The sequence below is a fragment of the Ictidomys tridecemlineatus genome, chromosome 7 (genome assembly GCF_052094955.1).
Source record: "Ictidomys tridecemlineatus isolate mIctTri1 chromosome 7, mIctTri1.hap1, whole genome shotgun sequence".
Classification (NCBI taxonomy): domain Eukaryota; kingdom Metazoa; phylum Chordata; class Mammalia; order Rodentia; family Sciuridae; genus Ictidomys; species Ictidomys tridecemlineatus.
Window position 1 is genome coordinate 197,493,866 of NC_135483.1, and position 14,566 is coordinate 197,508,431.

Sequence of the window (14,566 nt, forward strand, 5' to 3'; positions counted from 1 at the left end):
GGGGTCACTATGTGGTCATTGCAGGGACATAGGCCTCTCTGGCAGGGATCCTGGCTGACTTCAGTGGCCCTGCACCAGGAGGTCAGCAAGAGTCCAGCATGTCTCTCGGTGCCCAGGAAATGGTTGCTAGGCCTCCACCTGGAAGCAGCAGCCAGTGCTGAGCAGGTGGCATCCCCAGGAGTTCCAGAGGCTGGCCAGCTCCCTCTCCCAGGAGGCCCCTGCAGCGTGTGGGGTCCCGGTGGATCCTGACCCACCTGCAGGTGAGCTGAGCCAGGTGAGAACAAGGAGGAGCAGGCTGCTGTGGAGTCTTCAGCTACAGGTGCCACACGCAGGGGGACAGGCAGACCTGCCTCGGGCCCGGAGGCTGCATGCACATCCCCCACCCTCCTGAGCCCCTGAAGAGCCCATGCCCTAGAGTCTTGTCATACACCCAGCTTGGGGCCAGCTCTGGAATGACAGGCGTGAGACCGCAGGCCACCCCAGACCTTGAGTGCCTGCCCATCACCCCACCAGCCTGGCTGTGGACTGGTGCTTGCCGGTGACTCCCAGACAAGGTCACGGTGCCTGCCTGATCCCAGCTGTGGCCTGCCTGGGAGCACAGCCGAAAACAGCCCCTGCTGCTCGCCAGCCTGGCCACCAGCCCTGGGGCCTGCCCAGATCCTGGGCTCGGGAGGGTGAGGAATGCTTCCCCAGGAGCCCCAGGCTGGCCCCAGCTCCTCCCTGTGCCTCTCCCACTGTCCCCCAGGAGCTTCCTGCCCCACAGTGGCCAACACTGGAGCCCCTTGCCCCGTGGCCCCCCACAGCAGCTGGTGGGACCGTGGACTTCCTTGCAGGTGACGTGAGGTGCATGGCATCAGATGTGTCAACACAGAGGAAGCGCTCCCATGGGAAGCAGGATGTGGACACGGTGGCAGGTGTGTGGAGTGACGCGTCTGCAGGCAGCAGCGCTGGGAGACACCAGCTCTTGGTCCTGCCCAGCCGCAGTGACCGCAGGCACCCTGCCCTGCAGGACCAACTGCACTGGCACCTTCTGCCCAGGCCTGTGGGGGGCCGGCTGGTGAGAGCTTGTGTGCCAGTGTGGACCTCCCACCCCTCACTCCCCAGCCCTGAGCCCCCTGCAGTGGGGCTGTGCCCAGCCCAGAGCCCAGGGATGCACCCTTGCTGGTGGCACCTATCCAAGCCCCATGGTCCCCAGGAAGGTCCCTGGGACTGGCCTGCTCCATACCTTCCTCCCTCCTGGTGCTCACTGGGGCCTCCGGTCAGCACCTCTGCCCTCCAGGGGACACCATCCCTGGTCTGTCTCTGTGCCTCCCCGGGGAGCTGCCCACGCCCCCGACACACACGGCAGCCATTCCCTTTCCTGCCTCCCCAGGCTCTCCCTCGGTCTGGCCTCAGGCCCATGTCCAGCAGGGCCTGGCCCGGCCAGACCCCGGAGCCGGAGGGCCCAGAGGCTGCTGGCTGAGAGCGGGGCCTGGGTGGTGCTGGGCTAGGGGCTGCAGCTCTGGCAGGTCTGGCTGTCCCCAGGCCTGAAGGGCTGCTGACAGGAGGCGGCTGGTTCCCAGTGACAGGCCAGGGGGCGGTGGCACCTGCCATTGTTCCTGCCCTTCAGGGACCCAGCTGAAGCCTGCTGTCTGTCGGGGAGGGGCTGCCACTCTCCCCACGAGGCTGCAGGATCTGAGGGCATCCACCCACAGCTGCGGCGAGGTGGGCAGGGCGGGCAGCCGTGGTCCCACAGCCAGGCTCTGAGCCCCACAGCTGGAAGCTGGGGTCAGGGTGGGGTTCTGTGAACATGGGTGTGGGCGGCTCAGGGCACCTGAGACAGGCGTCTGAGACACTCCCCCACCCGCACAGGGCCCAGGAGCTGCAGGACCTGGCAGCCTCCCGGCTCCTCAGAGTCTGCAGCCGCGTGTGGAGGGCTCGACGGGAGTCCGAGGAAGAGAGGCCCCAGTTCCTACCAGCTGCGAGCATCTCTCTGCCTCTCCCTCCCGAGACCTCCTCCCTCCAGTATCCTCCCTGGTTGCATTTCCCCTGAGAGTGCCAAGTGCGGGCACCGGTGTCCCTCCTGCCCAGAGGTGTCCACGCGACCGGGGCCTGAGCTGCTGTGGGGACAGGCCCTGGAGGTCTGGCCCGTGGGAGCTCAGCAGGTCCAGCCTCAGCACCAAGGGTCTCTCCTATTCTTCGTGGACACGCCCGCTCCCTGGCCATGCCCACCTGGCTGCCCGCCTCCCCGTGCCCCCGATGGGAGAGAGAATACGTCCTTATCTTTCCTTCTGAACGTCTGTGCTTCCGTCAGCACCCTAGCAGGTGCGTCTCCAAGTCGTCCAACGCCTGCTATGGCCCTCTTCCTACGTAGTCACCCTCCTGGGTCTGAAGTGGCACCCTGTGACACCAGATGATTGGCCTTCCGTGACGTGGAGCCGCTTCTCAGCTGCTGAGCAGACATTTGTAAGATCTTCTTTGGAGCCCCGCCCAGGGCTCTGCACTGCCAGTGCCGCTCGAGGAGCTGTGTCCGGCTGTCGGTGGAACTGGAGATCCTGTGAGCAGCTGGACACGCGGGCTGTGGGAGGGACTGCAGACCTGCAGGTAGTCATGACCACGGGCTCGCACAGATGGGGCACTGTTGGGAGACCAACAGCACAGCGGCCCGGGCGTCTCAGGTGGTGTGTGCAGCTCCCGAGTCTCCAGGATTGGTCCCTGTGCGCACCGTCAGGCTGAGGCCTCCAGCAGACCTCACCACCACAGGGCCCTCGGGAGGAGGAGGTCAGCCTGGAGGGAGTGTGAGCTGGGCTCAGACCAGTGCTGCAGCCGGCCTCCACATGGCTCACAACAGTCACACCGGCATGCACACATGTGCAAGCACACACGTGTGCCATGGGTGTGCATGCACGTAGGTGCTCGCATGCACCCGAATACATGGGTGCGCTCACACATGTGCACACACTTCAGCCAAGGAGCGAAGTCTCGCTCTGTCTGTCTACCTCAGCCCCTGCACACTAGCCAGCTGCCCGGCTGCCCCCAGGCCAGGGGACAGTGGCTCTCAAGAAAAGACCGGCTCAGGCAGGCTGGGACCCTCGGGCTCCATCCCTCCTCTGCAGGGGGGTCATCTCCCCACAGGACTCACCCTTCAGGAACCAACTCTGTCAGCACATTCCCCAGGACCCCTACCCTAAACTTGGCCCAAGCCCCTCTTCCTGTCCAGTACACGGTCAGCTGTCCTGCAGCTCCAGCCCCGTGTCTGGACTCCCCTGGGCTCACCCAGCCCACCAGCACCTTTGGCTCAGCCTCAGGATGCACCCGGAATCCCACCATCCTGGAGCCTCCTCAGTGGCCTGCAGTGTAGACCTGCGTCTGTTCTGAGTGGCAGCCAGCAGGACAGAGGACCGGAAGGCCTCTCTGCGCCCCCAGTCCTGCCAGAGCTCAGGATCGAAGCTGTCACCTTCACAGTGGCCATTGAGGCCTGGCTGCAGGGATCCTCTCTTCCCTCCCTGGTCCCTGGGCTCCAGCCACAGTGTGCCCTTGGCTCTCACTGTTCCCGTTCCCTGGAGTGCTCTTCCCAGGGATGGTCTCACGACTTCTCCCGGGCCTCCTTCAGGACCATCCACGGGACTTCCTGACCACATGCTTCCCGGTAGGTGACAGTCAGGGCGGGAAGACTGCGGGCTTGCAGGCTCCTGTTTGACCATGGGTGGGGCCTCCCGCTAATGCTGACCTCAGGGAGGTGCCAGCCCAGCATAAGCAAGAACCCAGGACTGCCAGAGTGGACGTGAGGGAGGGTGGAGGTGGCCACCTGCCCTCAGCCATGCACCACAACCCACGGGACAGGGACTGTCCCATGCCACTTCCAACAGAGCCCTCCCCTGATCTACTGGCCCGTGCTGGAAGGCCACGATAGAACAGCTGCTCCCCCTGTGGACAGCCACAGAAGCGTGGCTCCATGAGACTGGAGATGGGGACAGCAGGAGGAGCAATACCACAAGGCAGGAGGCAGAGGAGCCCTGGACAGCTGCCTGAAGTGGGGGCACTGCAGCTGGGCTGGGTGGGCTGCGGGTCGCAGCAGCCAGAGGTAGAGGCAGGAAGGCCTCTGGCTCCCCTCGGCCTTCCCCTGGGCCCTCCTCCCTTGCCCTAGCCCCATGCGGCTCCGTGACCTCAGGCCAAGACTGATCAGGGGTTCAGCTCACTTGTTTGTATTCTGGTGTAAAAGCTTCTAGAAGCTTCAACCATCCCATGTGGTTTCATTGTCTGGTTGGCGTCAATGAGGGCAGAGGTGTGTTGCTGACTCAGGAGGAGAGCTGCCCTGGAGCACAGAGGAGAGGGACCCACCTGGGAGTCCATGTCCTGGAGCGCTGGGGGGCGGGAGGGGCTCTGAAGACTAAGGAGCAGATGGAGAAGGCGCAGGAGCTGCCTGGGCCGATGGACACCTGGGGGTCGCCCCCCCACCCTCGTGCAGCTCTGTGCATCTGTGCAGACTCAGCCCAGGCACCAGCGCACCTGGGGAAGCTGTGCGTCTAGCAGCGCCACAGCAGGCCTGTCTGCAGCGGGGAGATGGACCCTAGCCCATTCTCCCCAGAACCTGATGTCTGACGCTGCCCTCGGCACGCCTCCTCGGGCCTGTTAGAAGGGGTCGGTCCCCCACCAGGGAGCCTGGGCTCAGCGCCCACAGGATGGGCCGGTGACCCTGTAAGCCACGCCGCTCTCTGTGGCAGTGAGAAGCCCCCAGGAGCGCTGCTGGGCAGGGCTGCTGGTGCCAAGCTTGGACCTGGGCCAGCCCTGCTCCAGCTTCTGGGGCAGAGGAGGAGGAAAGCCATCTTGGTCCCACCACCGGCCACCCCTGGGCGCTTCCCTGGGATGGACCAGGAGCCACAATGCAGGGCTCTGCCTGTCCTCAGGGCTCCTGCTACCTACCCCCACCTCAGAAGGACCCCCAAGGACAGCATCCCCATTCTATTTCCATCCCTAGCTGCCGTCCATGGCCACCTACTCCCACCCGGTGGGGGGAGTGACCCTGGAGCACAACACCCAGGGCTTGTCTCCAAAGTCTCTGGACTTATCTGGGAAAAGACCAGCTGCCACCCCTCCCTGCCTGGCCCAGGTCAGTGTCCAGGGAGTGGGCTACGAGGCTTCACTGCCCTGAGTCTGAGTGGAACTGTCCACGGACTTGCCATTTGTCCTCCACACCACCCAGGCCATGCTGCCACGATTCCCAGCTAAGGGCAGAGGACAGAGGAACGTGGGTCAACCAGCAAGGGCAGAGCCAGGTCCCACGTGCAAGTGGGATGCCAGAGCCACATGCACACATTGTCTGTGACTCTTCTGGGTCACAAGGAGCCACACTTTAGTGCTGTCTCAGAGCTCCCCGGTCCTAAGCCCAGGCCCAGCTCAGTGGTGTCTCTGTCCCGGGTCTCACGGACTGTGACCCAGTCTGGGGGGGGGATGGATATGTCCTCACATAGGAGGACTCAGGAATGCAAGCCCCCGAGGTGGCCAGCAGGACTCACTGCCTGTGATCCCAACTCTGTGACTGCAGGCTGCCCCCAGGTCTGAAAGGCAACCAGCTCCCTGCCAGGAACCGGCGAGCTGCGGGTCCTGCTCGCCCCCCTGACCTGCGGGCGGGCTGGGCCCATTACTGTGCCGCCCAGTAAATGCATCTACTGTGCGAGTTGAGGCCCAGCCAGAGAGGCGGGTCCGGGGTGAGAAGGACTCTTGTTTCCGCGGCCTCCAGCTGCCCGCGGCCCTCCTCCTCGGCCTCCCCCGCCGCTGGCGCACCGGCCTCGGACTCCCGGGTCCTCTGGCATCTGCCTCCCGAGGCTCAGACTCGGACAGCTTGCAGCGGTGAAGGGTCGTCGCCCTCCGACCCGCCAGGTGGGGAGGGCCCTGCGGGGGCAAGAGAAGGAGGCCGCGTCCCCTGCGCGGGTTGGCGGGGCCCAGGGCCTCACCCTGGAAACGCGCCCCACGCCCCGCGCCCCGGACCTCGCCCCCGGACCCAGCGCGCTGGGCGGGAAGGGGCGGGCCCGCCTGTCAATCATTCTGCCCCAGGCTGGCCAATCAGAAGACACCCCTCCCCACTGCCCTGTGCCCTCGGGCGAGTACGGGGGTCCCCTGGGAGAGTCGGCCTAGTGGGGGAAGTGGCCGGCTCCTGAGAACGTTCGGAGACCCCGGCCTCTGCCCGAAGGCGCTCCGCGGAGAGGAGGCGGAGAGGGACGGCCCGCAGGTGCGCCCCGGGCGGGGCTGGAGCGGAGCCTTGGCTCCAGAGGCCACCGTTCCGGCCACCGCGCTGGGCCCCGTTCCTGCCCGCCTGTCCACCGTGAGCACGGGGGATGGGGCTGGCCACAGGATCCTGAGGCCCAGAGCAGGTCCCAGCAGCACCTCGCTGCACCCCTGTCCCCTGAAAAGTGTGGTGAGCACCAGCCCCCAGCCCCGCCCACCCCCACCCCCACCCCCGCCGAGGGCCGGGAGAGGCCAAGGGGCTGGCCGCTGGACCCTGAAGACCAGCAGGGCTGTGGCCAGCCAGCGCCCAGAGGAGAGGGCCCCGGCTCGCCAGAGTCTCTGTGGTGGAGTGATTCAACAAACCTCAGCCTCAGAGGGTCAGCTGGCCCCAGACGGTGACTCAGAGGGCTGCTCTTGGGAGGGACCCGAGAGGCAGAGGGGTAGGTGGACCTTTGCTTCCTGTGTCTGGGGCTCTCCAGCTGGGCTCCATGACCTCATGAAGCCCACTCAGGCCGCCCACCCTTCTCTCTCAGAGGGAGGCTCAGGCCTCAGTGGGTGTTCCCCGCTCTGCAAGGCCAGGGTCGGGGTGGTGGCCTGGGAAGGCCCGGCTCTGTGCTCTTGCTGACCAGCTCATGGCCCCTGGGGAGCCAGCCCCACCTCCAGGACTGGCCACCCTAAGCAGCAGCCCAGCACTGTGGGAAGGGACAGTGGCCCTGCCGCAGGAGGAGGACCTTGTAAAGACACGTTTCAGCCAGGGCTTTGCAAACTGGGAGCACTGTGTGGTCACATGTGTCCAGTCACTAAGGGCTGAGACCCACATGTGCAAGGCCCAGGGGCACAGCCACGCGCCCGAGGCAGAGGTGGGTGTCCTCTACTGTCCCCTGCCAGAGCCCCTCCTCACACTTCCTGTCTGGATCAGAGCCCTGGTCTGAAGCCCCAGGCTGCTGAGCAGATGATCCCTGTAGGCCCCAGGCAGTCTCCTCCACCCCTCCCTTCCTCAGGGCCGTGGACCAGCTCCGAGTGCCTGCGGGTGACCCGAAACTCCCTGTAGCCATGACAGTGGGCCCAGCTCTTGGGAACCCAGTCTGGCCACCACAGCGCATTCCCAGACCGTCCGAGTGAGTGCCATCCACTCCATTAATCATAATTATTTTAATTAAGAAGATAAGAAACAGCTCATCAAAGATTTCATTATAATTAGCAGCTAACAGCACTTGGATGAGTCAGATGACCCGAGTGGCTGCTGGTTCTCAGCTCCCGGTCAGGCACCGCAGACTGCGCAGGAGGCACCCAGAAGGCGTAGGGTCTCGGCCCCCCAGCACGGTGAGGGGCCCCGCCAGCCCTGACTGTCCCCAGTCGGGAGGACCAGGCCTGGTGTGGTCACTGGCCCGAGCTCAGGAGGGTGCACATCCCATGGTGTCCTCGATCTCGTGGAGGACATTCGCTTTGTGCCCCGCCCTGGCCACATCCACCCGGGGCGCTCTCCAGGCCAGCTCCTGGTGCACTGCTGGGTCCCGAGGAATAGGAGGTCCCTGACGTTGGCGGAGGAAGGCGCACAGGGAGGGAGGGGGGCTCTCGGCGGGGCCTGGGGCTGGGAGCTGGGTACAGGGCGCCTGGGACAGGGAAGACTTCCTGGAAGGGCCTGGGCCTGGCTTGAGAGTGGGTGGCAGCCTGCAGGCCCCCCGGGGACCCTGGCCTAGAACCCACAGAAACAGGGGCAGTGGGGCAGCTTGAGGGGGCACCAATAGTGGGGGCTGGGCCCACGGCCTGGGCTCTGTGTACCCTGGTAGTGCAATGTCACCCTCAGAGGCCCCTGTCCCTTTGGGGATGCTGGTGCTGCCCTCACAGAATAGAAGGGGCTGCCACGGCCTGCCTGGTCGGGCTGGACCTGGAGTGGGCAGAAGGGCACCAGAGCCCCAGCGCAGGCCGAGGTGCTGGAGTCAGGGCTCATGTCTTTCCGGACAGCCTGGGTCACAGCCGGGAGCTCTGAGGGACCCTGGGACGTGAGGCCCTGCCCCTGCTCTCCTCCTCTTGCCCGGTCACTGGCAGAGGCGTGCTGAGCCGGCATGGCCATGATGTGGAGTGCCGCTGGCCCCGGGCTCCGAGGAGGTCCTTTTCCTCCCTGCCTGGCCTCTGCCTGTCTTCCCCGGGATCCCCCAGCCCCTCGCGCCTCCTGGTCTTGCAGCATCTCTCCTTCCTCTTGTGACCCGAGTCATTGGATGGGGGTCCACCTTCAGTCCAGGGTGATCCTATCTTGATATCTGAATCACCTCTGCAGACACCAAGTAAGGTCCCATTGACAAGTGTCAGGATTTGGATGTGGACCCAGCATTGGGGACAGATGCTGAAACCGTGTGGCTGGTGGCAAGTCACTGACCCTCTCTGAGCCTCTGCTCACGCACATTGAGTAGGAGCCTCCCCCTGAGGGAGGCCAAGGACCAGAGGGTCCATACTCCATGGGCCTGTCCACAGCAGGTTCTCAGGCCTTCAATCAGGACCAGAGGATGGGAACAGACACTGTCTCAGGGACTTGTGAGTCCTGCCCCGTGGCTACCGGGGGGCAGGGACATCACTTCCGGGTCCTTCCAGGCCTCCAGCCAGGAGGCCCTCTAGGTCTTGCACACCCGTTCAAGCTGAAAGAAATTGCCAACCAAATTAGCCAAAGCCTTAATAGAAATTGATTTTAACCTAACTCACTCTGCAGACGGCCATCTGCTGACCCCCCGCGGTGTCTGATCTGATTTGGGACCTTGCAGCGCTCCTCCTGCTGAGGCAGCTTTTCTTCTGTCTCCTGGTGACCACTGAGCTCCCCCTCCAGGCTGCACGGGAATCTCCTTCCAACGCTGCGTCTCCGCACACGCGAAGGAACATTCCCCGGAACCGTAGGAGAGGCGCGGACCCTCCACCCTGAGCCCTCACAGCCCGTGCTAAGGCAGGAGCAGGAGACCGTTCCCATCTGGGAAGGGTGACACCTGCCTGTCCCTGCTCAGGCCCTTCTGTTGGGGGACGGTGCCACCCCTGATTTGGGAGGGGGGCGTAATCTCAGAGACACTGGCCAGGAGAGTCTTGGCCCAGGACCTGTCACGTGGTCTGGAGGTCAGATTTGACAGGGAGGAGGGCATCAGAACCGTGTCTGGGGACCACTCAGTGGTGACGTGCGGGCGCTGCGCATCTGAGACCTCACGTCAGCAACTCTTTGGCCCTTAGCCCCGAATCCCATCCACCAGCCAGGTGAGTCCAGGGACGCCTTGCTGCTGAGACTCAGCCCTAAGCGGCAGGTGCCTGTCTGGTGCCCTGTGTCCCCGCCCAGTGCCACACAGAGCAGCTGACGGCATCAGCCGAGGCAGAGCCCCGGGCCATCACCTACACCGCAGGCCCTGGCCTCGGAGGAGCACCGACCTCTTTGGTGCATGGTCCTCAGCTCTGCAGAGACCAAAGCCATCACAGCCGACTGCCTGCCCCGGGAGGCACAGCCTCCTGAGACTCTCCGCCCCAGCTGCAGGGGCCTCCAAAGCCCACCCTGGGCTGGGCTCAAGGGTCCGGTCCCCACCTCCCCTCGGTCACAGCCTCGGGCAGTCGGGCGGGAGCCTCTTCCCCCAGGATGCGGCTGCACCGGCCCCGCCCCCGCCCTCACTCCTGCCTCGTTCCCTGCCCTCCCGGGTCCTCTGCCCTTGGCATCTGGGCTGCCCAGGGGTCTCCTCAGAACTGCCCCCTGCCCCAGCCCTGCGTCCCGACAGCTGGCCCCACCCTGACCGTCTCCCCCAGCTGGCTCTCTGACCACGGCTGCAGGGCTCTGCTGGCCAAGCAACTCTGTGTCCTGGGTGCTCAGGCCCCTGCCTGTTAGAAACCCCTTCTCTGTTCCCACCCTGGGACCTGGGATCTGGGAGGTGGGCTGTTGGAAGTGATCATGAAGCAAATGTTCCATTTGATCCAAGAGTTGGAGCTGACATCTTGCTGCGGGAGCCTAGAAGCATCTGGTGTGAAGGACATGCAGCCCTCTCCTGGCCCAGAATCATGATGGTGACCCACTATGAGGAGATGCAAGGTATGGTCTTCATAAAGCTCAAACTGGAGCCCAGAGAGGGGATGTCACTTGCCCAAAGACACACAGCAGCTTGGCTGAGCTGGCATTGGGTCCATGGTCCTGATTCTCCAACTCCAAGCTGTCCTGCACCCCAGCCTGGTCATTTCTCACCCTCACAGTGTACAGATGAGCAAGACAGGAGCAGTTCTCATGGCTGAATTTCAAATAAAATGAAAAGAAAAGAGCTTTTGAGGACACTCAAGCCCTTCAGTGTGCCTCCGCCGCTGGCCGTGACAGAGCCTGACTCGGGCCCAGGAAGGTGCCGCGCATCCCTGGAACCACGCAGCTTCCTTCTGATCCTATTTCTGGAAGCTGAAAGCTGGAGAGGTGGACGTGGCTCTTTGAAGCTTGACAGGGCTCGGGAGGCGGGTCCTGGCCGCCGCAGCCTCTCTCAGAGGGAAGAAAGAGGTCGGCGCCTGGAGACCCTGCGCTCCCACGAGGGCTTCTATGTTTAGAGACGCTTTTCCTCCAGGGGATGCTCCCTGGCCGCCCAGAGAGGCCACAGGTAGCAGTAAGCATGGCTCTGCCCACCCCTCATCCACCCTCTTTCTTAGGTATCGATCGACTCTCTGTTTCCTCCCAAAGGACCCCTCCCAAGCCAGCCACCCCGACTGTGAAGTGGGCACCATGGCCCAAGCCAGCTCATCTGCGTCCAGGGGGAGACACAAGTTTATAGGAAGCCAAGAGTAGTAGCTCTGTGCCTGGAGTGTCCATGACCACCTATGTCCCCCTGGAGTGGAAGCCAAATAAAACTACACAGGAAAGCAGAGGAGAGAGAGAGAGATTCGCGTGACCTTTGAGATTGTACAGTCTAAACCTCCTGGATCCAGCTGTGCCTGAAGCTCATCATCTGCCCCTTACATTTTCCAATTCTATGGAGCAATCAACTGTCCTATTTCAAGTTTTGAGAGAGACATCTGCCATTTGCACAGGAAAAATCTCTGACCACTCAGTTAGAAGCCACCCTCGGGACTGGTCTGGCTGGCCAGCTGCCTCCTGGAGGCACAAGTGCCAGACAGGAGGCCACCACTCTGGGCCGAAAAGCCATCTTGCAGGGGGTGAGGGGCTCTCAGCAGGCCCTGCAGCATCTCCAGCTGAGGTCACGGCTCAGAGACCACAAGAGGCAGGGCCACCTCCAGGCAGGAAAACCCACCCTGCCACAGCACCCTCCACAGGGGCCACCGCCACGCGTCCAGCCTGCCGCCGGCCCCTGAATGATGTTGTGAAGCACGAAGTTTAAGTCAGGGTCTGGCTGCGCGGGCCTGCAGCGGGGCCAGCTCCTCTGGCCACACTCATCAGGAGGTTCCCTGGGTCTCCGGGCGTGTGTTGGAGGAGCCGCGAGGCAGGGTCCGGCTGGGGTTGGCTAACTCTTGGCAGGCACTCTGGTGCCGCCCAGGCCCCCAGCGCACCTCCTGCCAGCCACCTCCACTCCTGCCGCGGGGACTGGCTGGTCAGCGGGCCACGGGCAAGGCGTCCCTGTCCCTTGCCACACACCTCTCCAGCTCACGCCTCCACACTCACGGACCACCGCAAAGGCCGGTCAGCCACGCAGCCCTTGGTCTGAGGAGCCTAGAACAGGTGGGGCACCGTAAGGGCACCCTGGGGCTGGCACAGAGGTACGGCCAGCCGCCGCGAGCGCCCAGGGCCCACCTGGCCTCTCCCTCCCTCCGTCACCTCCCTGTGAATCTATTTTAAAAGATCATAATTTTCTTTACATCCACCTCCGAGCCGTGCCAGGGAGAAGGGGGGCACACACACGTCGGGCGGGCCGCGGGGAAAGCCGCCGGGTAGCGCAGCCCAGCTGGGGGCTCCCGCCAACCCCCGTCCAGCCCCCCGCCCTGCCAGGTGGAGGCAGAGGCCATGCTGCACCCCCTTGGGGACCTGGGGGCCCTCACCTGGCTCCACACTGGTGTCCCAGGGCTTGAGGCAGGGCCTGGGGATCTGGGGGGGCCCAGCATGTGAGCGGCCACCCGTATTGGGCCCCTGCTTCCCCAAAGCCCATCTGGGCGGGCGGCTGAGCATAGCCCTGGCTTCCACCGCGTCTGGGCCCCGTCGGTGCGCCCTTGACCCCTCTGCCCTCCTGGTCAGGAGGACCAGCTCTGCTGTCCCAGGCCTGACTCTCGCAGGGCTGCCATGGCACACTGCGGTCAGAGCGCTTGGCCTCTCCCTGGGCCTCCAGGCAGGGCCTGGGCTCGCTGGAGTCTCACCCCCTGGACCATTCACCTCCGCCTCCAAGGCAGCCCTGTGCCCAGGGAAGCGGTCCTGAGCCCCTGTGCCCCTCCTGCAGTGTTGGGCAGGTGGACTCCGCCTTCAGGTGTCCAGAGGAGTTCCTCACTGAGGGCGTGATATTCTGGGAGTGGACAGACCTAGGCCAAGTGGCCAGCATGTCCCAGGTTGGCCCCGGAGACGGCAGCACACTCCCTGCTCCGGGTGCCGTGGCCCACCGCCTGCGTGGCCTGGGACCCTGGGTGTCCTCGGAAGCCTGGGGGTGACAGCCCTGGCAGGAGCAGCAGTGCTCCGAAGGGTGCTGGGGCTCTGGAGCTGGGCCTTCGCCAGCAGCCTCAGGGTCCAGCCCTGGCCGTGGCCACACCCGGGACTCCAGGGAGGACGGACATGCAGACGGGTCCTTCTGCCTCCCGAGGGGGAGCCCAGCTTGGGGGTAGGGCCAGCCGGGCTGGTGACCCCACCTGCATGTCCGCTCAAGGCCGGGGCAGGCAGCAGGCTGGCCTGCCCCACCCGGCCCCTTCTGGGTCTATTTTTGCTCTCTGGCCGCACAACAGAGGCAGCCCTGGGACTTATCTCTAGGACAGAGGCGGCTTTGTGCCTGGGCCCTGGGCCTCCTCTCGTGACAAGAGCCCGTGGGGGAGGGGCTCCCTGGACAGACACCTCTGAGGCCCTGCTCCCGGGAGGCCCCCAGCCGGCCGGTCCCCTGGCCAGGGCCAGGCGCTCCAAGATGTCTCCGCAAGCCCGAGGGGTCCTCCTCCAGCCTCAGTGCCCCTCTGCCTCCCAGGCCCTCTGCCTCCCAGGCTCTGAGGCCCGCACCGCCCGGCCACCAGCTCCCCGTCCAGGGAAGTCCCACGTCTCCTCTCCGGGGCCCGAGGTGAAGAGGTTGGGCAGAGGATCTTAGCAAGACCGAGAGCCGGAGGACAGCAGAACTGGCTCCTGCGGCAGGCCACGGGGTTCCTGCTGGCTGGGCCGTCCTGCCCCTGCATCTCTGCCACCAGGACTGCTGGGCACCTCGAGGGGCCCAGCAGAAGGTGGCCACTGCACCCCTGTGCCACTGTCACGCTCCCCAGTGGCTGGTAGGAGTGAGCAGCCGCCCGGCCAGGGGTCACCACGGGTCAGCTCTGCAGCCCAGGATGAGCCTGCCAGGTGCTGACCTCAGGCATCAGGGCACTTCCCTGCCTTCAAGGGGGTCAGGCTGGCCCTGGGCCACACCCACACAGTGCAGCCTGGAGGTATGTTCCCCAAGGGGAGGGCCGCCAGGGCTTCTCTGTCCTGCTGACTGGGGCCACTTCCAGACCCTCCTCCTGCCGTCCTTCAGTCCAGGTGTGACTGTTGGTGGTCCACCCAGTAATGGGCACATCTCACCCTGGACCCGGTCAAGACTTCCTCCTACAGCCAGGCCTGGGGGTGCACACCTGTGAGCCCAGAAACCCGAGAGGCTGAGGCAGGAGGATCTCAGGTTGGAGGTCAGCCTCAGTAGTTTAGTGAGACTTCCTCTCAAAGCAAAAACTAAAATGGGCTGGAGATGTAGCCCAATGGTTAGGCACCCTGGATCCAATCCCCGGTACCAAACTAAAGAGCCCAGTCTAGACAAACGAAAAGACTGGGTCTTGCCGAAGACGGAGGGCCGGGTGGTCTGGGTGCCCTCTTCACCACCTGGACCATGAATGTGAGAGGCGGGAGGAGCCCCGGGGACTTCCTGGGGACACAGCCGCCTGTCTGGTCACCGAATCTGCCTGGAGACGAGAGCCACAGCTCCGCAAGCCCAAACCGGGAGCAGGCGCACAGCCGCAGCTGACCCTGGCTCTGGGGTCTGCTCGCTGGGCCAGGACTGGCATGAAGCCCGCCCTCGAGGGTGCCTGCGTGACCAACCCCACGGCAGGACACCAGGGACGTGCAGATGGCCTCGTTCCACGACTCTGGAAGTCAGCCTTATGCAGGGTGGACGCCCACCGGAGTCCAGGAGCCCCGTGCCGCCCCCCAGGAAGGCGCCACGTTGCGGCCACCCCATCCAGGCTCCGGAAAGTCCTCTGCAGCAGCTGCGGTCAGTGC

General features: G+C 64.7%; 1 protein-coding gene across 1 annotated transcript; it reads left to right on the forward strand.

The window, feature by feature from the left end:
• Positions 1-1,789: 1,789 nt before the first annotated feature.
• Positions 1,790-12,008, forward strand: LOC120883753 (uncharacterized). Its single transcript, XM_078018486.1, has 8 exons — positions 1,790-2,004; positions 5,525-5,635; positions 5,836-6,644; positions 6,856-7,064; positions 7,206-7,322; positions 7,406-7,527; positions 8,909-10,249; positions 10,408-12,008. Exons 1-5 carry the CDS (start codon positions 1,790-1,792, stop codon positions 7,236-7,238), a joined length of 1,377 nt encoding a protein of 458 aa, XP_077874612.1. The 3' UTR covers positions 7,239-7,322; positions 7,406-7,527; positions 8,909-10,249; positions 10,408-12,008.
• The last annotated feature ends 2,558 nt before the right edge of the window (positions 12,009-14,566 follow it).

Excerpts from the sequence above, each read along its gene's own strand:
- LOC120883753 (XM_078018486.1), top strand. The coding sequence starts at position 1,790 with ATGGGTGTGGGCGGCTCAGGGCACCTGAGACAGGCGTCTGAGACACTC. Across the intron at positions 2,005-5,524 it reads CCCGAGACCTCCTCCCTCCA|GCTGCCCCCAGGTCTGAAAG; the intron begins GTATCCTCCCTG and ends CTGTGACTGCAG. Across the intron at positions 6,645-6,855 it reads GGGACCCGAGAGGCAGAGGG|CCCCACCTCCAGGACTGGCC; the intron begins GTAGGTGGACCT and ends CTGGGGAGCCAG.